Genomic DNA, 26489 nt, shown 5'->3' with positions numbered 1-26489 from the left:
TAAAAAGGTGTTTTCAGTTTGAAGCATACGTCCCCAAACAAAAATACAGCGGAGGACAGAGTGCAGAAACATCTGTATGTGCACTTATTCTGCAGGAGTAACATTAAGCTAATATGTAGAGCAATAAACAATAGCATCATACTGACTGCATTATATTTCATGCAAAATAAATAAATAGCAAATTTCTGGGGAAAGGTTTGTAGTTGGTACATACAGTTTCACCAGAAAGCACGCCATCCCACATCCTACTCACCCCACTCAATGTGTCTTCCTTGCAGGTGTTCATATTCAGTTGCCTTTAGTTATTGTCGTACACAGAAGGTGTAAATAAGAGTTTTGGGAGCAGATTTTGTCCTGATTTTGTTTTAAGCCTTCATCATCTGTTTGGTGTCTAGGCCAGCAGTGGAAGTGGGAGCCAGGCCATGGACACGCTATCACAGCGCCACCAGCAGATCAACCAGGCCTTTGAGGAGCTCCGACTAGCCACACAGGAAACTGAGAATGAACTGAGAAAGCTGCAGCAGAGCCAGGAGTACTTCATCATCCAGTACCAGGAGAACATGCGCATTCAAGGTAAGGAGGAGAGAGAGAAACACAAGTGGTAAGAATGTAGAAGCAAATAAGCCCACCAGTACAACTGGAACCATTTTAGATTTGAATCTATTCTTTAAGTTCTGCTGGTTTTCCCACCAGAACACAACAACCTGTAACTGTTTGCATCACACTCGGAGCTCTTTCTCCCTATCCCTGTCTCTCTCTCTTTAGACAATATGCACAAAAAGTTAATTTACTGAAGACTAAAGAAAACTGCAACCACATTGCTCAATCAAACATAAACAGCATATCAGATGTTTAAATGGAGAAAATGTGTAATTAAAACAAAATATCAGTTCATTTTAATTAGACTCTTTGGACTTGAACCTAACCTGCTCCGGAGCAGCTATGACCTTCACTGGACCATCGCTCTGACCTCCGTGAATAACAGGAGGGCCCAAAGTCTGTCTTTCACATCAGTGATAAATTTTGTTATTCTAGTTCTAAAATTTAATATATGATCCTAAAACAGGACACCTACAGTGTACTGCTGACCTCATATTAAATTTTTGCTAAGCTGAAATTCTTAAAAGTTGAGAGAATCAGAATCAGATCTTTGAAGCTCCACGCCAAAAAACCCGTCAAAAATTGTCCTCAGTGTAAAATTGTAAAGACTTTCATATCTCATCATCTACAGCAGGGCTGTCAGGATTTACACTGAGAGCCACATACAGCTCGATTTGATCTGAAGCGGGCCGGACTCATGACTCTGTTTTCTGTCATTGTAAAGAAGTCACATATTTAACTGTTTTTCTACATGATGAAGGTAAATCTGCTGTGACAAAGAAGGAAATCTGTCAGCACGACTCTTTGGACTGTACGAAATAAACGTGTAAAATTACAGAAAATGTTCTGGTAGCTCATTGACTGTCCAGTTTTTTTGTTTTTGTAGTTGTAAAAAAACTGAAATCTCAATAGAAACCTTTCTCTTTTTCACAAAGTTACATTGTTTTTATTAGAGACAGAGCTAAGTGTTGCAATTTGGCATTATTTTGTGAAAGTTGAAATTTCTTCGGTGTTGAATAGCAGAAATTAGCCTTTCTTGTCAGAGGTACCGTATTTTTTTGGACCATAAGGCGCATAAAGCAAAACAAAACAGTCAGATAAGTCAAACTTTCCCCAACTCATTCTTCGTGCTTCCTCCATTTCTGTACCACTGATTCATTAACGCTGTATTCTATCACAGCTGCTCTATTCCCATGTTGTTGCAGTATATGAATCACTAACTTCGTACTGTGGATGGATTATCTCAGTTGTTCTCCTGACTGAAGTTTGGTTCGTTTACAGCATCCTGCCATGCGATTGCATTTGTCTCTAACCATGAGGAACCTTCACGTTAACTTTTATCGAGTGGAAAAGTGTTAGTGTTCGTCCTCCAGCTTCACTGTTTATGCTAACATAGCTGTGTTGCTAGCGATCACGTAGCACATCATTATATACCAGCTAGCCCAACTTCAGTAACCCTACAAACGTCACTGCTGTTTAGTTTCCTGTCTTCATTTATGTTGGAAGTGATAGCAGAGCTGTACGTTTGAATTTTTCAGAAATCTCTCAGTCAGAACCAGAGATGGGCAGTAACGCGTTACAAGTAACGCGTTACTGTAATCCGATTACTTTTTCCGAGTAACGGGTAAAGTAAGGGATTACTATTGCAAAAACGGTAATTAGATTACCGTTACTTTCCCATAGGAACGCTGCGTTACTGCGTTACTAAAACCGTGATTTCTTTGCGAGAATGTCTCATGACAGTGACGTAAGCGAGTGCGACGTTCGTGACAACAGCTGTGTGCAGATCAACAATGGATCACATATCGAGTGCAGGAGAGAGTATGAGCGTGCAGCGTTTAAAGCGTGGAAGTACTGACCTTACTTTGAGTTTGATTCCATAAAAAGTGACAAAAACATTAGTGTCCGCTGTGCGTGGGAAGAAAACTTCTTTTTACAGCGAAAAAAAACCCTAAACTTCCAACAAGCACCGAGTAGCTACGACGTAATGGGAAACTCACAAAGAAACTCGCGGATTCTTCCACTGACCGCGGCACACCTGCACCAGGGTAACCCTCCGCCTGCCCCACTCCTGCTTTACAGGTGAAAATAGAGCAACAGGACCGCTGAGTCTTTGACTTTATTTATTTTCTGCTGTGTTTTACTTGCATCTATTTGAAAGAGTGAGTGTAAACACAAAAAATATTTTATGTGCTCGAATGTGCAGAAAATAGGTTTAAATGTTAAACAAATTTCTTCCAGTCAGAGAATGTTGCATATAATTAAATTTTTGCTTGATGCATAAAGTTAAAAGCTTAAAACTAATAAAACAAGTTTTAAAAAGAGACTTTTCCATTTGATTACATTTTGTATGATGGATTATGTAGAAAAAGTAGAATTGGGCTGAAAGATCTATCACTTTATCACCTACTCAGGTTGTAAATCGTGTTTTTAAAAAGTAACTAAGTAATTAATTACTTATGAAAATAAGTAATCAGTAAAGTAACGGGATTACTTTTTTGGGGAAGTAATCAGTAATTAGTTACTGATTACTTTTTTCAAGTAATTTGACCAACACTGGTCAGAACATGCTACATCATGTTTAGGTGGAATCGAGCTAACTTCCTGCTAACTTCTAACTCTGTTAAATGTAATAAATCCTGTTTTCATGGATGCCTGGATGTTAAACTTACTTGTTACACCTGGTAAAGCAGCAATGCTGATCATTTTATTAAAGGTGAAATAATTTAGACAGTTTTTAACTCTCAGTGATGCTGCAGTGTTCGTTTGACTTTGGGACCTGAATTTACGGAGTTTAGGACTCAGATTCCTCAGCGAGGCTCCTGACTACCTCCTGACTATGGCAGCCGTAAAGCTCCAACAATCCAACAAGCGGTGCGACTTCATAGCAACCAAAGTCGTACTAAAACATTTTTGGCAGATTTTTGAGCGCCGTGTAGCACATACACCACATTGTTAAGTTTGTGTATGCTGTACAGTGCAGCGAGGAATGCTCAGACCTCTACATTGGAGAGACCAAAACAGCCACTTCACAAGCGCATGGCACAACACAGAAGAGCCACCTCCACAGGACAAGACTCAGCAGTCCATCTGCATCTTAAGGATAAAGGACACTCTTTCGAGGATGCCAATGTTCACATTTTGGACAGAGAGGACAGATGGTTTGAAAGAGGAGTGAAAGAAGCATCTATGTCCACTGTGAGCGACCATCTTTGAACAGAGGCGGGGGTTTACGACACCAACTCTCTGCCATCTATAATCCAGTTTTGAGATCCCTTCCCAGACGCCTTAACGCCCACTCACATCCTGGGCCATCTGACCTCAGGAATTCGCATGATAAGGTGGGGCCAGGTTTCACAATGAACACACCCGAAACTCTGACTGATTGGGACCCACGCCCAGTTTCCCACCTTGGCTCAGGCGACTAGAGGATCATCAGGGGGTCCTTTTGTCCCTCTGTGGGGGGAAACTCCCACTAGGTTTATATCTGGGACTCTCCACCATTTGACCTTAGAACTGAAGAAGCTTCTCGGATGAGAGGTGAAACGTCTTCAAGTAACTTAAAGAAGTCCAGACGCTTTTCTTTGCAAGCTCCTTTGACTACGATGACCTGGATGACTGAGAACCTTCACAGACTATCCCAGAGAAGTGAAGCGAGTGTGTAAGTTCATCCCTGAATGTTTGCAGAGTATTTCCATGTTAAGCTTAACAGCTGATATATGGAGCCACAGCTGGACTGGCCATCGGAGCTCCATACTGAGGTGAAAAGGAAGCGATTTGTCCTGGACTTCAGCTAGAATTAAAAAATGGACACAAAGCTGGAGTTATTCTGCCTTTGCTGCGCAGTTGTATCTACTTCTCTCATTCTCTCCCCTCCCTCTCCTCTTATTACTTCCATCCATCCATTCGCTTCCGCTTATCCTTTTCAGGGTCGCTGGAGCCTATCCCAGCTGTCATAGGACGAGAGGCGGGGTACACCCTGGACATGTCGCCAGTCTGTCGCAGGGCCAACACACAGGGACAGACAACCATTCGCACTCACTTTCACTCACACATTCACACCTAGTGGCAATTTGGATAAATCAATTAACCTATCCCCACAAGCTGCATGCCTTTGGACGGTGGGAGGAAGCCGGAGTACCCGGAGGGAACCCACGCAAACACGGGGAGAACATGCAAACTCCACACAGAAAGACCCCGGCCTGATGGTGGAATTGAACTCAGGACCTTCTTGCTGTGCGGCAACAGTGCTAACCACCGTGCCACCGTGCTGCCCTCTTACTTTTATTACTTCAAACAAGAAATTGATCAATGATCAGCTGATCGGCTTTTCTGCCGCAAGTCCAGTCTTTCTTGTTTGTTTATCGCCCACTTTTCTCTAGAAAGAGGAGACCAGCGGATAGACAACAGCAGCACGTTTAAGCTTGATCAGCTGTTGTTAGAATTTATTTAATACTACTTTCTAGTATCAGCTGATGTTTGCTGGAGCCACAGCTGTAAAGCTGCTGGTCATGATGTCGGTTTGTTTATGTGGTGAGAGGGAAACATGAAGATGAAACCAGGAGATGTCCTTACTGGATCATCAGAGCTGAACTGGTGATGGAGAAACAGGTTTACCTTTTAGGTGACATGAATGAGTTGAAAGGAAGTTATGAACTGTTTCTGAGAGACAAATAACACCAGGATCCTTTTCTATGTAGCTGACAGCTGGTAACTGTGCAGGGGCGGGTCTAACAAAGTTTTGCCAGGGGCCCAGGTAGGGCATTAACAGGGAGAGGGGGGCACAAGGAAATACTTTTCTTTGTTATGTCATTTAAAACTTTGAATAAATAATTATCTGAATCTTACAACAAAAGTGGTTATCTGATTAAATGTATAGAAGTCCATTACTGTATATAGTAACTGTTAAGTCTAATATACCCTAGTAAGCTATAGTACTTTTTCCTTTGGGAAGATACCATCTGTGCAGTCTGCAGTTCTGTTGAAGAAAGATGTTGAATCTATTTAATTATTGTAGAAAAATAATTTATTTCTGTCCATTTGTTTTACACTTGCATTAAATTAAAGTTGATTACATCAATTAAGGGTGGGGGGTGGTTCCCTAATACTATTAGTTAACCCTATTAGTTAGGTAGGTAAGTACTCTTTAAAATACCAGAATAGGGAGGATGGTGTAGGTTTAAATTTATTAGATTGATCAGTGATGCTGAACTATAAAATGTTTTGGGTGCAGTGTATTTTTTGCATGCAGGTATAACAGAATAGCTTCAATTCAATTTCAATTCAATTGTATTTATATGGACAATCTGATATCCTCGTGTTGGCGTTGTTCCCACATCATCATAATTAATGTTTTTCCAGGGTCCACATTACAAGTGACCAATCACCTTCTTGTGACATCATACTTTTGCGACTTCGAAAAATACCCGCCTTCAAAAACAAATGTTCTTCGAGAAAACGGCTTTTGTCCGCCGATCCAGCAATTTGAATTCCACTCAAGATACTTTTCTTTAATAAACAGTAAGCATTATACATATATTTTCCTTGAAATGGCTGAAATGGATAGCTGTTTGTTTGCTAGTGATAGGCTACTTGCGAACCAGTGTTCTCCAGAGAATTGCGTGTCAATGTATTATAATATATAATAAATGTACAGGTGAATATAGCTGTCATAAAAATGTTGTCAGGCAACATTGCAGTAGCTTCCCTGATCATTTTACAAACATAAGTGAATAGAATTTGAACTAAAAGGCCTAGACTAATGGTTCTGTGAATCAAAATATCACCTGGAAACATAATTAACTGGTCCATAGCTGTGAAACTGGACATGAGTTCTTGATTCTATGGAGATTAACAGTAATCCAGAAATTTACAAATTTATCCTGGGCCATCGTGTTAATGTTTTAATTACACAGTCTCCCAGGGACAACAATTACACAGTGTCCCTGCAATTTTGCCTGACCCAACCCCCGGGCCACGAAACACCAAAAAAGTTGGGGAACGCTGGTCTAGAGAACACTGGTTGGCTAATGCTGTCGTCAAGTAGCCTATCACTAGCAAACAAACAGCAAGCCAAGTGAGGAACATATGTATAATGCTTACCGTTTAAAAAGTATCCTAAAAGAACTACAAATTCGGCGGACAGGCGGCGGTTTCTCGCAAGTGAAGCGGAGCGCTGGATTGACAGACAGAGGCGGGCACAAGTGAAGAAAATTTGTTTTAAGGTGGGTATTTCGAAGTCGCAGAAGTATGACGTCACAAGAAGGTGATTGGTCACTTGCAATGTTGAACTTGGAACAACATTTATTATGATGATGTGGGAACAACGCCAACACGAGGATATCAGATCGTCCGTATTTATATAGCGCCAAATCACAACAAAAGTCGCCTCAAGGCGCTTCATAGATACAGAGAAAAACCCAACAATCATATGACCCCCTATGAGCAAGCACTTTGGTGACAGTGGGAAGGAAAAACTCCCTTTTAACAGGAAGAAACCTCCAGCAGAACCAGGCTCAGGGAGGGGCGGGGCCATCTGCTGTGATTGGTTGGAATGAGAGAAGGAAGACAGGATAAAAGACATGCTGTGGAAGAGAGACAGAGGTTAATAACAGATATGATTCAATGCAGAGAGGTCTGTTAACACATAGTGAGTGAGAAAGGTGACTGGAAAGGAAAAACTCAGTGCATCATGGGAATCCCCAGCAGCCTACGTCTATCGCAGCATAACTAAGGGCGGATTCAGGGTCACCTGGTCCAGCCCTAACTATATGCTTTAGCAAAAAGGAAAGTTTGAAGCCTAATCTTGAAAGTAGAGATAGTGTCTGTCTCCTGAATCCAAACTGGAAGCTGGTTCCACAGAAGAGGGGCCTGAAAACTGAAGGCTCTCCCTCCCATTCTACTTTTAAATACTCTAGGAACAACAAGTAGGCCTGCAGAGCGAGAGCGAAGTGCTCTAATAGGCTGATATGGTACTACAAGGTCATTAAGATAAGATGGGGCCTGATTATTTAAGACCTTGTATGTGAGGAGCAGGATTTTGAATTCTGGACACAACAGGAAGCCAATGAAGGGAAGCCAAAACAGGAGAAATCTGCTCTCTCTTTCTAGTCCCTGTCAGGACTCTTGCTGCAGCATTTTGGATTAGCTGAAGGCTTTTCAGGGAGTTTTTAGGACTTCCTGATAATAATGAATAATGAGTCGTCCAGCCTGAAGTAATAAATGCATGAACTAGTTTTTCAGCGTCACTCTGAGACAGGATATTTCTAACTTTAGAGATGTTGCACAAATGGAAGAAAGCAGTCTTACATATTTGTTTAATATGTGCGTTGAAGGACATGTCCTGGTCAAAAATGACTCCAAGGTTCCTCACAGTGTTACTGGAGGCCAAGGTAATGCCATCCAGAGTAAGAATCTGGTTAGATACCATATTTCTAAGCTTTTCAGGGCCGAGTACAATAACCTCAGTTTGATCTGAATTAAGAAGCAGAAAGTTAGCGGCCATCCAGGTCTTTATGTCTTTAAGACATTCCTGCAGTTTAACTCATTGGTGTGTGTTATCTGGCTTCATGGACAGATAGAGCTGGGTGTCATCTGCATAGCAGTGTAAATGTATGCTATGTCTTCTAATGATGCTGCCTAAGGGAAGCATGTATAATGTAAACAGAATTGGTCCTAGCACTGAACCCTGTGGAACTCCATAATTAACCTCAGTGTGTGAAGAGGACTCTCCATTTACATGCACAAACTGGAGTCTATTAGATAGATATGATACAAACCACTGCAGTGCAGTACCTGTAATACCTACAGCATGTTCTAATCGCTCTAATAGGATATTATGGTCGACAGTATCGAACGCTGCACTGAGGTCTAGCAGGACAAGCACAGAGATGAGTCCACTGTCAGAGGCCATAAGAAGATCATTTGTAACCTTCACTAAAGCTGTTTCTGTGCTGTGATGAGCTCTGAAACCTGACTGAAACTCTTCAAATAAACCTCTGCAGATGATCTGTTAGCTGTTTGACAACTACTCTTTCAAGGATGTTTGATATGAAAGGAAGGTTGGAGATTGGCCTGTAATTAGCTAAGACTGCTGGGTCTAGAGATGCTTTTTGAGTAAAGGTTTAACTACAGCCAGCTTGAAGGCCTGTGGTACATAGCTGATTATTAGAGATAGTTGATCATATTTAAGATCGAAGCATTAATTAATGGCAGGACTTCTTTGAGCAGTTTTGTAGGAATCGGGTCTAAAAGACATGTTGATGGTTTGGAGGAAGTAATTATTGAAGTTAACTCAGAAAGATCAATTGGAGAAAAAGAGTCTAACTTAACATGAATGGTACTAAGAGTAGGTGTAGATAATATTACATCTGTGGGATGATTACTGGTAATTTTTTCTCTAATGATAAAAATTTTATTTGTGAAGAAGTTCATGAAGTCATTACTAGTTGACGTTAAAGGGATTGTTGGCTCAAAAGAGCTCTGACTTTTTGTCAGCCTGGCTACAGAGCTGAAGAGAAACCTGGGGTTGTTCTTATTTTCTTCAATCAGTGATGAATAGTAAGATGTTCTGGCTTTGTGGAGGGCTTTCTTATAAAGCAGCAAACTATTTCTCCAGGCTAAATGATGATCCTCTAAATTTGTGACACGCCATTTCCTCTCCAGCTTACGAGTCATCTGCTTTAGGCTACGTGTTTGAGAATTATACCACGGAGTCAGGTACTTCTGATTAGAGGCCTTAGTTTTCACAGGAGCTACAGTATCCAGAGTCGTACGTAGTGAGGAGGTGAAATTATCAGACTCTTGTTTTTTTTTAAAACGTGAGTATGAACTTATACAAAATGCAGCAATATATTTATAAAAAATAGTTTTATTGATCACAAAATATATCGGATTCATATCGGTATCGGCAGATATCCAAATTTATGATATCGGTATCGGACATTAAAAAGTGGTATCGTGCCATCTCTAGTAATAATATTGTCAAAAGACTCATGATTCGGCTCAGGTGCTAGAACAGGTTGTCTGCCAATCAGACGGGTGGTGGATCTTCAGACAGCACTGAATTAAAAACAGACATGATTCTGTCATAAAACTGTCATGAACTCAGGAACACTTGCAGAAGTTGTCTGTGTGTTGTTGTCTCTGACTCTATTGACTGTTTCTTATATAGCATGTTTATACCCCTTTAAACCCCAACCCATCGCCGGTGACAGGTTAGGGTTTAAAGCAGGAGTGAGCAACTCCAGGCCTCGAGGGCCAGTATCCTGCAGGTTTAGATCTCACCCTGGGTCAACACACCTGAATCAAATGATGAGTTCATTACCAGGCCTCTGGAGAACTGCAAGGCATCACACATTCATACATGTCCTTTTGTTCTATGCTGAAGTGCTAACATGTGCACACATTCAATGATGGGTACATTGAAGTATCTTGCCTAAGGATATTATAGGATATTAGATATACAGACTGAAGCAGCCTGGAGTTGAACCACCAAGCTTTGATTAGTAGATGAGCTGCTCTACCGAGGCCTTTGAAATAAAGGTGGGAGGGACAATACTGAACCACATACTGCAGCTGTTCCAGCAGCACAGCTTCATAGAAGAGTGCAGGTGTTGAACTGCCTGCAGTCCAGACCTTTGACTGACCCGAAACATCTGATACACCATGAAATGAAAAATATGGCAAAGCAGCGAAAAGCCTCTTCAGAGAAGAAAGGGACAACAGTCCTCTCTGAAGTCCAGCGTGGTTTTTGGTTTTTTCAAATTCAAAATGAGCTAATTTTTTCATAGATTTGCTCAGTTGAAACATTTGATTTATATTCTTTGTTCTATTTGTAATAAAATGTGGATTTAGATTTCCAAAACATTGCATTCTGTTTTTATTTAAATTTGATAAAGTGTCCTAACATTTGTTCTATGATCTGTGGCTATAAATTGACTTAAATCTTAATCAGCTCTCGGTGACTAAGTAGCAGCAGGTTTATGGAAACAGATGCTGCGTCACACACATTTGTACAAAGCTGCATGTGTTGATTAATTGTGATCGTGTTTAACATCTCCTACGTCTTGCTTTGTCAGCCCAGCTGAGCAGCTTGTCTTCACTGGCTCCAACTGAGCGCACCCAGCGGGAAACAACCCTGCAGAGCAAGCGAGCCACTGTGGAGGCCTGGCTCGCCAGAGAGGCCAGCACACTACAGAAATACAGGCTTGTATGGAGACACATCACACATACACTTCAGAATGGGTATCAGAAGATCTCCCTCCCCCTCCCTCCCTCCATTTCTTGTTGCTCTTGGTATCTAATTAGGCAATCATTTGGCAGCAGCTCAGTGCATTTAGTTGTGTAAGCTAGGGTCGTGCTGTGTCACATCCACGGTAATGCCAGTATGAAAATACCCCTGATATAAAATGTCATACCATGATATCGTTGATATATCTAGTGGTGCAAGGAGACGAGCTGGGGCGCGTCTGAAAGAGCTGCAGCAGCAGCTACATGGCAGCCTGCAGTGACTTTTACTACCTAAAACAGCTTCTGCTTCAGCAGCCTGTAGCAAAGCACAAGAAACACATGCAGATAAAATGCAGTTGAAACTTGACCAGATGCAACATTTTCTATACAGGTTGTGTAAGTGCTGTGATAATCTCTACAGTTAAAAAATAACAACAATGAAAAAATGCTGTCTCTGGTTTGAAGACGACTCCCACGGCCCATTCAGTGAACTGCTGTCAGATGTCTGCTTAGATCTGACCACGTGCGCTCAGCGCAATGATACTCCTCAATCATTGTGGGCTAGAAGGAAAACTCCAGTGTTCCTGAAAGGAACAATTATCTTTTAAACTTTAAGCCAAAATTACAAAATAACTCCATTAGGCCTGTGTGACTCTACATCAATAAATATCAGCCTAATACAATTGATAAGGCAAAACTGAGCTTACAGTTTTACGATGCTTGAGATTTGGTAGGACCACCTTTGGCTGCCAGTAGCAAAGCACCTAAAGAAAGAACTTAACACTGTTTGTCTGTTATATGTAGAGACAACACTCTCTCATGTTAGGAGTGAATGATCCAGATAAGTGAAAAAACAGTCTAAAGAACACATTTGAAAGGTCTTTAAACAATTCTTTCAAAGTCTGCTTCCTAATAAGCAAAACGGGGGAATAATGAAGGGTCAAGCTTTTAGCACACAACTATAAAAGACACACTGGCGCCATGTTAATCTGTAATTTACAGAGTTATATTTTTCATACGCACTTGTTTCTCAGTGTGTGGCTGTACTTTGGCAGGACCTGGCAGAACAGCACCAGAAGACCTTGGGCCTGCTGAGGAAACAGCAGACTGTGATCCTGGATGAGGAGCTCATTCAGTGGAAGAGGAGGCAACAGCTGGCTGGCAATGGGGGTCCTAATGAGGGGGGGCTGGATGTTCTGCAGTCCTGGTAATTGTTGTTTTACATTCACGCATTAAAATCTAATTTTACCAACTCCAACAGCTGTTTTTGTAATAGTGTAAACATGTGGAGAGTTGTTGTTCAGTAATGACAGTGATTAGGACATAACACACGAGTTTAGGATTTTCCCCCTTTTTACTTTGTTTGTTTAGTTTTATGCATATTTGTCACATAAATGTTTCAGGTCATCAAACAAATGTAGATGTAAGACAAATATAATCAGATATATATCAGAAAATAAGTAAGTACAAAATAGAGATGATTCGATTTATCCAAACTGACCCTGTAGGAAAAGAGTAGCTGGCACTTTAAAGCTAATAACTGGTTGTCCAGCCTCTGCAGCAAGATCTGTGCTGACGGCCAATTAACCTTTCACATCTCTGTGGAGGAGTTTTGGAGTTATCTTAATACAGACACACTGGAGGGTTTCTTCAGCATGGATGGCTGAATGGTTCATGCTAAAGCATCTTGGTCGTATTTGAGACTGGATTTTATTTATTAGGCCACTCCAACTTGTGTGCAGTCTCTTATTGTTGAGCTCTAACCTTCACTGAGACAGTGAGTCCCGCCGTTCTTTAGATGATGTTCTTCTGTAACCTCCTGGATAAGTCATTGGTGTGCTCTTTGGTTAGCCAACCATTCCTGGGAATGTTTACACCTGCTCCACGTTTTCTCCATGTGTGGATAATGGCTCTATCCATGGTTCAGTGAAGTACCAGAGCCTTAGAGACGGCTTTTTCACTCTTTCCAGACTCATAGATTGGCTCTCATCTGTTTCTTTGGATCGTGGTGTGACCTGTTTCATTCTGTCAGGCAGGTCTTTTAGGTCATCATGATATAAAAAAGACATTCTGTCCATATTAACCCCAAGTTGCTCTGTAGTGCATCTGTTGGAGTGTGACTGTGTGTGAATGAGCACTTAAACGTAGAAACAAGTGCTTGCATGGGTGAATGTTGTGCAAAGCTCTTTGAGGGCTCAGGTGGAGTAGAATATGTTTTATAAGATTCTGCATATTTACCATTTACAGTTACAAATAAATCTGTGAATCCACAAAAACGTGTGAATGAATACAGGACAGGCTCAGACTTCTGTCTTTTTACACATTTATCATGAAAGAAACTGAGACTTACTGTTGAAATTGATCTTATTTTTCTGATGTTACAAACATCTGTTAAATGTTATGATAAATGCCTTTACGCTGATGTAAAGGACAGTATCAGCGGTTCGCCCCGCTCGATGTATGTGGCCGGTGATCTCTGGTGATCCTTCTGCTTCCTTGTTGCTCAGGTGTGAGAAGCTGGCTGATCTGATCTGGCAGAACCGACAGCAGATCCGACGCTGTGAACATCTCACCCAGCAGCTTCCTCTGCCGGGGCCCATGGTAGAGCTGCTGAGCAAACTGAATGCTGACATCACTGACATCATCTCTGCCCTGGTTACCAGGTGAGGAAAATTCAAACCAGATTACAGAGGCTCCATCCTCTTCAGATGTGGTCAGGAGAAACTTAAGAGCTTGATATGGTGACAATTGTAAGAGGTGGAGACTTGGCGTTACAGACTCTTAACACCACTTTCAAACTAATTAAAATAAAAAATATGTCCAAGTATACTGTGTAAAGAATGTTTGCAGAGAGCTGTCCATGGAGAAAAAGGCTGGTAGGCAAGATGAAGCATTGGTAAATGGACCGTTTCTTCCGTAGTGGTGTTCTACTCTGAGCACTCTACACTGTTTCTCAGCGCTTCCTAGCTAACATTCATACGCCGATGTTTGCATCGGAGAGCAACATGGGCTTAGTATCTTGCCCAGAGATATTTGGCATGCAGACTGGAGTAGACTGGGATGGTATCACCAGCCTTCCAGTTAGTGGGTGACCTGGAAGAGTGTTGGTTGGCTCACAGGTGCAGAAAGGCAGTTTGACAGAGAGGTCCTGGATGGAAAAGATGTACAACAGGACGTCTGAAACTAATGATCTAGAAACTGAAAATGACAACAAAGAATCCTAACAGTGAAGGATCCACACAAACATCTGCTGACTACTGGAGAGTTATACGCGTCTCTCCACAACACGATGTGTCACATAGCGTAGGGTCCACCTGTGAAAGTGTTAGCTTCACACTGCCAGTCAACCAGACAAATTGATGGTTGACAAGACTCAGCGCTGTGACAGACATGCCAACGTCAGCTTCAGTAAGGAGCTGGGTAATCTGAGGCTGAAAGACCTGAAGCAGAGTATAGCCCAGAGCGGTCGTCATGTTCAGAGGAGCGTCACGAGCCTTAAGGCCCAAACAGGAAGAGAGGCTCAGCTTGACTCCAGGAGCAACACAGCACGTCTCAGGACAGAAGACTGACGTGTGTTTGGGACCTTCGTACTTCACCATCTGTCAGTGACTTTCTGAAACATAACCCACGTTTACATACCGAGTTTGTGTCACTTAATGCCTTTGCTTATCCTGCATGGTGTCTGTAATGTCATTATCGCTCTTCTTCACAGCACCTTCATCATCGAAAAGCAGCCGCCCCAAGTGTTAAAAACCCAGACCAAATTTGCAGCCACAGTTTGCCTCCTGGTGGGCGGGAAGCTCAACGTCCACATGAACCCACCTCAGGTCAAAGCTGTCATTGTTAGTGAGCAGCAGGCCAAGGCTTTGCTGAAGAATGAGAGTACGCACAGGTGAGGCTGTACAGGTGACATAAACATGTCGTTTTAACGTCATCATCATTGCTTTGAAGAACAGTCAGTGAGAATATGTTCAATCCTAAACAGTGAAAGCAGTGGAGAAATCCTCAATAACAACTGTGTGATGGAGTATCACCAGGCCACGGGCACCCTCAGTGCACACTTCAGAAACATGGTGAGTCTCTCTAAATAAAGCTGTTACACTTGTGCGTTTCTCGGGCATTTTTGTACGTTTTGGTTTTTTCTTGAAAATACTTCAACGTTTGATCGTTTTGAAAAAGGCTTACGTTGGTTTAGTGATTTATGAAAAGAAGCAGACATGATTACGTAGTTCAACTAATATATATATACAGCAGGTAAAATAACGTTGAACACGTCAGCAGTTCTCTAAGTAAATATATTTCTAAAGGTGCTTTGATGTGAAATTATCACCAGATGTCGGTAACAACACTTCCAATCCAGACGTGCAAAGGAATCAAACCACAGATGAAGTTGTGTAATAATACAAAGTGACACAGGGACATTTATTTATTACTTTATACAAATGTTGGTGATGACAGTTCATGGCAGCTTCTGTATGGAGAAACCAGTCCCATCATTGCTCATGACTTTGACCCACTCACCACACAAACGGTCTCTAAATCCCGAATGCTCCGTGGATCCTTCCCACAGATTCGGCTCAGGTGATTGGCTGGGCCGTTCCAGCAGCTTTACTTGATTTCTCTGAAACCAACGGTTTCCATTGGCTGTGTTTGAGATCATGGTCTTGCTGAAACATCCATCCTTGTTTCATCTTCATCATCCTGGTAGATGGCAGCAGATTTTAATCAACAATGTCTCCATTCATCCTTCCTGGAGTTACGTATACTTAATGTCTCAGTGCTGTACGCTGAATAAACAGCCCCCCACCAGGATGCTCCCACCTCCAGACTTCAGTGTTGCTGTGGTGTTTTTGGGGTGAAGCCACCCAAACACGGTGTGTTTACAGCCTTCAAAGAGTCCAGTTTTGGTCTCATGTGACCAAACTATATTCTCCCAGCATTACACAGACTTGTCTAAATGTTGTTCAGCAAACTTTAAACACACTTCAACATGTTTGTCTTCAGCAGTGGAGTCTTGGTGGCTGAGTGCCTCACTGCGGCGGTCCCCAACCCCCGGGCCTCGGACCGGTACCGGGCCACGAGAGTTGAGGCTCAGGTGTGAAATGTCTGGTTTTCAGCGTTATTTTGTTATTGTTTTTTATCATTAACTCGGTTTTCCTGGGTCTTTTCACGTGTGTTATGAATAAATCTTCTTTTTTTCGGCACCGGTACTAGTTTTATTTTGTTGTATTTATCCGCGACACCTTAAAGGCCGGTCCGTGAAAATATTGTCGGGCATAAACCGGTCCGTGGCGCAAAAAAGGTTGGAGACCGCTGCCTTACTGCACTTTAAAACAATTGTAGCTGCTGATTCCCGGTGGTTTGTAGCTCTCCATCAGCGGCCCTTTGCAGTTTTTTCACCTGTCGGTCTGAAATCTTGTGGGGAGCAACCACAGCGACACAGCACAGATTAAAGATGGTACACGTCTCCTTTTCTTGACCAATGTCACTCTCAAACTAAACGGTTTCTATGGCACAGTGCAGTATGCATAAATGTTGATGACTGTTAGGACATAACAGAAGATGTAAATGTGATATATGCATGTTTTTATTTTTGTCTCTTCACTGTGACTGCATAGAGGAAATCCATCTGTAACAGATCCACTCTGACAAAATAAATGACAGACTGAATGTGATTATGAGTCACAACATTTACTGTAATCAGATAATCTGGTTAAATGTTCGTGTTTGTGTGTCACAGTCACTGAAGCGGATCAAACGCTCGGACCGTCGAGGTGCAGAGTCCGTGACAGAGGAGAAGTTTACCGTTCTGTTTGAGTCCCAGTTTAGCATTGGGGGCAACGAGCTGGTCTTCCACGTCAAAGTAAACCCCGTCTCCGTGTCTGATCTTTTTTAAACATGAGTTAAACATGAGCAGCCACATTTACTAGAGTAGACTGGAGTTTATAATTGAATTGTGGTGTGTTTCTGTAACCTGCAGACTCTGTCCCTGCCTGTGGTCGTCATTGTGCACGGCAGCCAGGACAACAACGCAACAGCTACGGTCCTGTGGGACAACGCCTTTGCTGAGCCGGTAGGTTAGCCGCCCCTCGTTGGCTGGTGACCTCAGTGCCTTCTTTAATGTTTGAGCACGATTTATGTTGTTTTTCCTCTGCAGGCCACGACAGCAGACTTGTGATTGAAGAGCAGGCTTTGAGCTGTTCAAATGAATTTTACAAAAAATTCACTTGAACAGCTTAAGAATTACAGCCTGTATATTAAATAAGATGTAGCTGAAATGCCAACAAACTGGGGGTTCTGCTGAAGGGAAGGCCTCACGCCTACAGAACTATGTTCTGTACAGACTAATGATGCTGTGGAACCTGTGCCAGGCTGACTAACCCATCTCGTCCTGTTTCTTTCTGCCATAGAGCTCCACTGCTGTCCAAATACTCGGACGTGTCCTCACGCAGCCTCAGTGTTATTCTGTGACCTGGAATAAATCCACATATTTTGAAATAAACAGTGAATATGTGGAGACAAATAAAATGCAGTTGGAAGCTGAACTTTTTTCCTCCTCTCATCAGGGCAGAGTGCCGTTCATTGTGCCAGAGAAGGTGCTGTGGCCCCAGCTGTGCGAGGCCCTCGATATGAAATACAAGGCAGAGATGCACAGTGGGCGTGGCCTGTCAGACGACAACCTGGTCTTTCTTGCACAGAAGGCTTTTTCAAGCAGCAGCAACAACTCTGACGACTACCGCAGCATGACCATATCCTGGGCCCAGTTCAACAGGGTGAGTCCCTCCTGGGAAAACAAACAAAAACAAACAAACAGAAAGCTCACAACTATGGGACAGAGCAAGTATCAACAAATAACCACAACATGGCAGGTCATTGTGACCACAGAAGCAGTCCCAGGTGCACTCAGGGCCTTTCAAGGATAACCTCAGACATCCGAAAACCAAACACAGAAAATACAATAATAATAATAACAATAATAACAATAACAATAACATAACAACATTGATAATTACAGAAAGAATTTTAAAAATAAAGAACTCAAAAAAAAGTGAGCAAAACAGAAAACCCATCATGTGAACCCCCCCCCACCATCCCCCCACCCCTTTACCCCTGTATGGCTCTCAACCTCATCACATTCGTGTATCCAGACAGCCCATATTTACACCTATCTATAGAAACTCTCATGCACAGGAATCAACACCCCCACGATAAAACTGCAGCATTCAGGAAACCGAGTCAGGAGGGCCCAACCGGGGCTCAGCTCAAGGCAGACCCAGGGGGATTTGCGTCACCTCCATGATCTGTTAGGTCCAGAGACGGTCGTACTGCCAGGAAGGGGCCCCAGATTTTTCCAAAGGTTCCATATTTCCCTTTTACACTGTGCGATATCTTCTCAGGTGTGCAGTAGCTCATTAATCCCGTGTCTCAGTGTTGGGGAATTTTCAGCTTCCCAATGTAGCCGAATACATTTTTTCACTGCACTACTCACAAGTAAAATAAAATATTTCTTATGATAATTCACGTTGATAGAACCTGTGTCACCTATAATCCATAGTTTTGGGTCCAGTCCGATTTGGGTCCCCATTACCCTTGAGATTGTTTCAATGGCCCGTCTCCAGGACTCTTCTATCACTGGGCAGCATGTGCAGGAGATCACCATCTGTCACCTTACATCTCAGACATTTGGGGGAATAATTATTATCAATTTTATGTAACCTACAGTGGGGCAAAAAAGTATTTAGTCAGCCACCGATTGTGCAAGTTCCCCCACCTAAAATGATGACAGAGGTCAGTAATTTGCACCAGAGGTACACTTCAACTGTGAGAGACAGAATGTGAAAAAAAAATCCATGAATCCACATGGTAGGATTTGTAAAGAATTTATTGGTAAATCAGGGTGGAAAATAAGTATTTGGTCAATAACAAAAATACAACTCAATACTTTGTAACATAACCTTTGTTGGCAATAACAGAGGTCAAACGTTTACTATAGGTCTTTACCAGGTTTGCACACACAGTAGCTGGTATTTTGGCCCATTCCTCCATGCAGATCTTCTCGAGAGCAGTGATGTTTTGGGGCTGTCGCCGAGCAACACGGACTTTCAACTCCCGCCACAGATTTTCTATGGGGTTGAGGTCTGGAGACTGGCTAGGCCACTCCAGGACTTTCAAATGCTTCTTACGGAGCCACTCCTTTGTTGCCCGGGCGGTGTGTTTTGGATCATTGTCATGTTGGAAGACCCAGCCTCGTTTCATCTTCAAAGTTCTCACTGATGGAAGGAGGTTTTGGCTCAAAATCTCACGATACATGGCCCCATTCATTCTGTCCTTAACACGGATCAGTCGTCCTGTCCCCTTGGCAGAAAAACAGCCCCATAGCATGATGTTTCCACCCCCATGCTTCACAGTAGGTATGGTGTTCTTGGGATGCAACTCAGTATTCTTCTTCCTCCAAACACGACGAGTTGAGTTTATACCAAAAAGTTCTACTTTGGTTTCATCTGACCACATGACATTCTCCCAATCCTCTGCTGTATCATCCATGTGCTCTCTGGCAAACTTCAGACGGGCCTGGACATGCACTGGCTTCAGCAGCGGAACACGTCTGGCACTGCGGGATTTGATTCCCTGCCGTTGTAGTGTGTTACTGATGGTGACCTTTGTTACTTTGGTCCCAGCTCTCTGCAGGTCATTCACCAGGTCCCCCCGTGTGGTTCTGGGATCTTTGCTCACCGTTCTCATGATCATTTTAACCCCACGGGATGAGATCTTGCGTGGAGCCCCAGCTCGAGGGAGATTATCAGTGGTCTTGTATGTCTTCCATTTTCTGATGATTGCTCCCACAGTTGATTTTTTCACACCAAGCTGCTTGCCTATTGTAGATTCACTCTTCCCAGTCTGGTGCAGGTCTACAATACTTTTCCTGGTGTCCTTCGAAAGCTCTTTGGTCTTGGCCATGGCGGAGTTTGGAGTCTGACTGTTTGAGACTGTGGACAGGTGTCTTTTATACAGATGATGAGTTCAAACAGGTGCCATTCATACAGGTAACGAGTGGGGGACAGAAAAGCTTCTTACAGAAGACGTTACAGGTCTGTGAGAGCCAGAGATTTTCCTTGTTTGAGGTGACCAAATACTTATTTTCCACCCTGATTTACGAATAAATTCTTTACAAATCCTACCATGTGGATTCATGGATTTTTTTTCACATTCTGTCTCTCACAGTTGAAGTGTACCTCTGGTGCAAATTACTGACCTCTGTCATCATTTTAGGTGGGGGAACTTGCACAATCGGTGGCTGACTAAATACTTTTTTGCCCCACTGTATAAGGGGTGTAATATATCCTATGAAGTATGTTAAATTGCATTTGCCTGTTTTGTAGAAATTAACATGGTCTGTGCCTGTTCCAATAAATGGTGCCATTCTACCTCTTCATAGACATGGCCCAGGTCTGTCTCCCATTTTCTTTTTATCGACGCTTTGTTATGGTCAGGTAACTTTTTATTGATAATAGTATATATAGAAGATGCTATTCCTTTTATTGACTTCCATGGTTTGGTGCAAAGATGGGTTTCAAGAGGAGTTTCTTTTGGTATCTCGGGGAATAACCCTTTGGATTTCTCCTTGACCCGCTCTCTTGTTTGTAGCAATTTGAAGAAACTTTGTCCTGGGAGTTTGAATTCTTAGATTAGAGATTAGATTAGATAGAACTTTATTAATCCCTCGGGTGGGTTCCTCTGGGAAATTCGATTTCCAAAAAAGCACAGCACCGACAGAAGTTACAGAGTTACAGAATATTATATATATATATATATATATATATATATATATATATATATATATATATATATATATATACACACACACATATATAAATACAGAGACAAATATAAATAAAATATACAAAGGGGATATATAGAATAAATAGGAATAAAAAATAAAAATACAAGTGAATTGCACATTTCAAGTATTGAGTCTATTGCACCGTTGACTATTTACAAAAGTATTGCACAAGGTATTGCACAGTGAGGTGAAGAGGCACTACAGCTTAGTTGTTCCCCCCTCCTTTGTCCTCCTGTCTCCCCTCCCTCTCCCCTCCAGAGAGGAGTTAAACAGTCTGATGGCGTGTGGGACAAAGGAGTTTTTAAGTCTGTTAGTTCTTGTCTTGGGGAGAAGCAACCTGTCACTGAACAGACTCTTCTGGTTGTTTATGGCCGTGTGCAGAGGATGCCCAGCATTGTCCATAATGTCCATCAGTTTCTTTAATGTCCTTTTCTCTGCCACTGTCACCAGAGTGTCCAGCTTCATGCCGACCACAGAGCTAGCCCTCCTGATCAGTTTCTCCAGCCTGGATGAGTCCCTCTTTGCTGTGCTGCTCCCCCAGCACACCACAGCATAGAAAAGTACTCCAGCAACCACCGACTGGTAAAACATCCTCAGGAGCTTCCTGCAGATGTTAAAAGACCTCAGCCTCCTGAGGAAGTACAGTCGGCTTTGGGCTTTTTTATACAGGTGCTCTGTGTTGCATGACCAGTCCAGTTTATTGTCCACCCACAGCCCGAGGTACTTGTACTTGTTGACCACCTCCACCTCCTCCCCCTCTATCTGAACCGGCAGTGGACCTGCTCTAGACCTCCCGAAGTCCACAACCAGTTCCTTAGTCTTTGAGGTGTTGAGTTGCAGGTGGTTTGTGTGACTCCATGCGACAAAGTTCCTCACCAGACTTCTGTACTCCTCTTCCTGATCATCCCAGATACACCCCATGATGGCCGTGTCATCTGCAAACTTCTGAATATGGCATAATTCAGAGTTGTAGCAGAAGTCAGAGGTGTACAGGGTGAAGAGAAGAGGGGACAGCACAGTTCCCTGTGGTGCTCCTGTGCTGCTGACCACAGTGTCAGACGTGATGTCCTTCAGCCTGACGTACTGTGGTCTGTCGGTGAGGTAGTCGGAGATCCAGGCCACCAGGCAGGGGTCCACCTCCATCCTGTTCAGTTTTTCCTGAAGCATACAGGGCCGGATGGTATTAAAGGCACTGGAAAAGTCAAGAAACAGGATCCTGACCGTGCCTTTTCCCCCATCCAGGTGTGAGTGGGCTCTGTGTAGGAGGTACAGGATGGCATCCTCCACTCCGACACCCGCCTTGTATGCAAACTGTAGTGGGTCCTGGGCATGTTGTACCTGTGGTCGGAGGAGGTTGAGGAAGAGCCGCTCTAGAGTCTTCATAAGATGTGACGTCAGTGCCACCGGTCGGAAGTCATTCAGCTCATTGGGCCGGTTCTTTTTGGGGACCGGGATGATGCAGGATGTCTTCCATAGGGCGGGCACTCTCCCCAGTCGCAGACTGAGGTTGAAGACTCGTTGTAGCGGCTCCCCAAGTTCAGCAGCACACGCCTTAAGCATCCTAGGACACACCTTGTCTGGGCCTGCTGCCTTTCTGGGGCGAAGCTTCCTCAGTTGTCTCCTGACCTGATCCACTGTGACACTGGGAGATGTTTGGGAGGAGGGGAGGGGGGGAGATGTCTTGCTGCTGAGAGAGGGATTGGAGGAGGGGGGTGTCATGGTGTCAGGAAGGGGGGGAAGCGAGGGAGGTAGGAGAGTGGGGATTGGACTGTAGTGAAGGTGAGGGTGAGGGTGGGGGGGTTGTGGGCTGGTCAAACCTGTTGAAGAAGTTGTTGAGTTCGGTTGCCTTCTCCACAGTCCCCCCCACTGTGCTTTTCTTGGTGTTGTGGCCTGTGATGGTTTTCACACCATTCCAGACCTCCCTCATATTGTTCCTCTCCAACTTCTGCTCCACCTTCCTCCTGTAGGTGTCCTTTGCTTCCCTCAGGCAGCGTTTCACCTCCCGCTGTGCTGCCTTCATCTCCTCCTTCACTTTGCTCCTGAAAGCCTTCTTCTTCATGTTGAGGACAGCTTTGACTTCCTGTGTTACCCACGGTTTGTTATTAGGATAACACCGTACCGTCTTAGCAGGGGCGACCGTGTCCACACAAAAGTTGAGGTAGTCTGTAAGACAGTGTGTCGCCCCCTCTATGTCCTCACCATGTGGGCTCAGGAGCACATCCCAGTCTGTGGTGTCATAACAGTCCCTCAGAGCATCCTCCTTTTCTGGGGTCCATCTCCGGATGGAGCGCGTTGTGACCGGCTGCCTTTGGACGAGGGGTGTGTATTGTGGCTGTAGGTAAACCAGGTTGTGGTCTGACTTCCCTAGTGGGGGGAGGGGGGTGGCTCTGTATGCATCTCTTACATTAGCATACAGTAGGTCAATTGTCCTGTTGCTCCTTGTGGGACAATTCACAAACTGGTGAAAAGCAGCCAGAGTAGAGTCCAGTGTGGCATGGTTAAAGTCTCCAGATATAATAATGAAAGCCTCGGGGTTTTGTGTCTGAAGTCTTGCTGTGACTGTGTGTATTTTCTCACAGGCAGCTGTTGCGTCGGCCCTCGGAGGGATGTAAACACACACACAGATCACATGACTGAACTCCCGAGGTAGATAGTTGTTGAAAGTCAATAAATGAATCATTACTGTATAAGTCGGCAACAGTTAGAATATTTCTGTCCTTCCATCCCTGCAGTATTGGGTCAGGAATATGATGAGAGAAGTCAGGGTTGCCCCATAGGGGTGTCCTTCTAAGAAAGGAGATATTTATTTTCAGAAGTGAGGGGGATTCCTGCCAGACGCAGAAGGTGTTTATTATCAAATAGTTTGTGAGCTTGGACATTTTTTGTACCTAAAAATAGAACATCTTTTAATGGGGGTTCACCTCATGTTGTTCTATTGGAACCCATCGAACCTCACTGCTCTCTGCATGCAGCCAGATCCAAATTGATCGGTACTGGGAGGCAAGATAACAGTTCCTAAAGTTTGGTAAATTAAGACCTGCCCTTGAATATGGGGCCTGTAAAGAGGAGAGTTTGAGTCTTGGATTTTTCTTTTGCCATATGAAAGAAGTTATAAGTTTATGAAGCTCTTTGAAGAAACTTTTAGGAACCTTTGTAGGGAGACATTGAAGTAAGTAAATGAACTTAGGCAACGTGTTCATTTTAATAACATTAATTCTGCTTATGAGAGATAATGGAAAATCCATCCATCTCTGAATATTAAGTTTGGTTTGCTCAACAGTTTGATATAATTTAGTTTGAATATTTGATCCTCGGATTTACCAATTTGTATACCAAAGTACGTGAAGCCATTATCACACCACTGTAATGGGTCAGTCAGAGCTCTAATACGGCTGTCTTGTATATTTGATGGCACGATCTCACTTTTGGTGTAGTTTAACTTGTATCCTGAGGCTGCACTTTATTCTTTAAGACACTTCATTAAGGAGGGAATTGATTTAAGAGGGTCCGTTATGTACAGTAGGAGGTCATCTGCGTATAGAGAAAGTTCACTTGTGCCAAATTTGATTGCAGATATGGAGGCACTAGTACGAATGGCAGCGGGTAGTGGTTCAATCGCAATCGCGAAGAGCAAGGGGAGCTTGGACAGGCTTGTCTGCAGCCTCTGGTTAAAGAGAAAGTGCCTGAGAGCACATCATTTGTTGTGATATTGGCTCTGGGGGCATTAAAAAGTGTCCTAACATAACAGGTGAACTTCTCTCCAAAGCCCATAGCTTCCATCGCCTGAAATAGAAAGCTTGTCTCAATCCTGTCACATGCTTCATTAGCGTCCATGGAGATTGTTAGCAGGGGGTCTTGGTTTTTTTGAGCAGTGTTCAGTATATGGAGCAAACGTCGCACATTATCTGCTCCGTGCCTGTTTTTAATGAAGCCTGTTTGGTCAGCGTGTATTATCTTAGTCATGATGTCTTCCAATCTCAGTGCAATTACTTTAGATAATATTTTATAATCTGCATTTAAGAGGCTGAGGGGTCTGTAAGAGTCACATCTGTTTGTCCTTGCCCGGTTTCAGGAGTATTGTGATTGTTGCGATTTCCAATGATTCTGGTAATTTATTATTTTCTAAAGCTTCTTTAATCATATTTGTAAGTGGTGTCAATCATTTATTAGAGAAAGCCTTATAATAATCGACTGGGAATCTTATTAATTTGTAAACACTTGAGGGCTCGGAGAACCTCCATCTCAGACATATCTGCATCAAGCCGTTCTTTGTCCTCATTATGTAATTTAGGAAGAATTATTCCATCTATAAATCTTTTTGCAGCAGTAAATGGCCTGTATTTACACTGAACAAAAATATAAACGCAACACCTTTGTTACTGCTCCCATTCCCCATGGGATGGACGTAGAGACCTAAAATTCATTCCAGATACACAATATAACCATCCCTCCCAAACAGTGGTCACAAATCAGTCCAAATGTGTGGTAGTGGGCACATCTGCTATATTGAGATAATCCATCCCACCTCACAGGTGTGCCACATCAGGATGCTGATCTGACATCATGAGTAGTGCACAGGTGTACCTCAGACTGCCCACAACAAAAGGCCACCCTGGAATGTGCAGTTTTGTCTCACAGCAAAATGCCACAGATGCCACAAGCAATGAGGGAGCGTGCAATTGGCATGCTGACAGCAGGAATGTCAACCAGATCTGTCGCCCGTGCATTGAATGTTCATTTCTCAACCATAAGCCGTCTCCACAGGCGTTTCAGAGAATATGGCAGCACATCCAACCGGCCTCACAACCGCAGACCTCGTGTAACCACACCAGCCCAGGACCTCCACATCCAGCAGGTTCACCTCCAAGATCGTCTGAGACCAGCCACCCAGACAGCTGCTGGAACAATTGGTTTGCACAACCAAACAATTTCTGCACAAACTGTCAGAAACCGTCTCAGGGACGCTCAACTGCATGTCCGTCGTCCTCATCGGGGTCTTGACCTGACTCCAGCTCGTCGCCGTAACAGACTTGTGTGGGCAAATGCTCACATTCGATGGCGTCTGGCACGTTGGAGAGGTGTGCGCTTCACGGATGAATCATGGTTCACATTGTTCAGGGCAGATGGCAGCTGAGAATGTCCCAGTTCTTGCATGGCCAGCATACTCACCGGACATGTCACCCATTGAGCATGTTCGGGATGTGCTTGACCGGCGTATACGACAGCGTGTACCAGTTCCCACGAATATCCAACAACCTCGCACAGCCATTGAAGTGGAGTGGACCAACATTCCACAGGCCACAATTGACAATCTGATAGACTCCATGCGACGATGTGTTGCACTGCATGAGGGAAATGGTGGTCACACCAGATACTGACCGGTTCTGGGTCCCCAGACCCCCAATAGCGCAAAAAACTGCACATTCCAGGGTGGCCTTTTGTTGTGGGCAGTCTGAGGTACACCTGTGCACTACTCATGATGTCAGATCAGCATCCTGATGTGGCACACCTGTGAGGTGGGATGGATTATCTCAATATAGCAGATGTGCCCACTACCACACATTTGGACTGATTTGTGACCACTGTTTGGGAGGGATGGTTATATTGTGTATCTGGAATGAATTTTAGGTCTCTACGTCCATCCCATGGGGAATGGGAGCAGTAACAAAGGTGTTGCGTTTATATTTTTGTTCGGTGTATATAGCGCTTTACTAGTCCCTAAGGACCCCAAAGCACTTTACATATCCAGTCATCCACTCATTCACACACTGGTGATGGCAGCTACATTGTAGCCACAGCCACCCTGGGGCGCACTGAC

At 43.5% G+C, this 26489-nt stretch overlaps 1 protein-coding gene across 3 annotated transcripts in view; it reads left to right on the top strand.

Moving 5' to 3' along the window:
* LOC146702493 (signal transducer and activator of transcription 5B-like) overlaps positions 1 to 26489 on the top strand; it is a 101178-nt gene that overhangs the window by 59384 nt on the left and 15305 nt on the right. For all 3 annotated transcript variants that reach the window (XM_085465400.1, XM_085465398.1, XM_085465399.1), the window contains 9 exons: positions 396 to 573; positions 10680 to 10810; positions 11886 to 12037; positions 13338 to 13493; positions 14543 to 14722; positions 14816 to 14903; positions 16571 to 16693; positions 16811 to 16903; positions 17397 to 17603. In XM_085465400.1, coding sequence (XP_085321526.1) covers positions 396 to 573; positions 10680 to 10810; positions 11886 to 12037; positions 13338 to 13493; positions 14543 to 14722; positions 14816 to 14903; positions 16571 to 16693; positions 16811 to 16903; positions 17397 to 17603 — 1308 coding nt within the window. The remainder of the gene's footprint in view (positions 1 to 395; positions 574 to 10679; positions 10811 to 11885; positions 12038 to 13337; positions 13494 to 14542; positions 14723 to 14815; positions 14904 to 16570; positions 16694 to 16810; positions 16904 to 17396; positions 17604 to 26489) is intronic.

This window comes from Copadichromis virginalis, linkage group LG8, assembly GCF_057382275.1.
Source record: "Copadichromis virginalis isolate Kocher_CV1m ecotype Utaka linkage group LG8, C_Virginalis_male_GT1.1, whole genome shotgun sequence".
In the NCBI taxonomy this organism is placed as follows: Eukaryota; Metazoa; Chordata; class Actinopteri; order Cichliformes; family Cichlidae; genus Copadichromis; species Copadichromis virginalis.
This window is presented reverse-complemented; position numbering and strand designations above follow the sequence as displayed.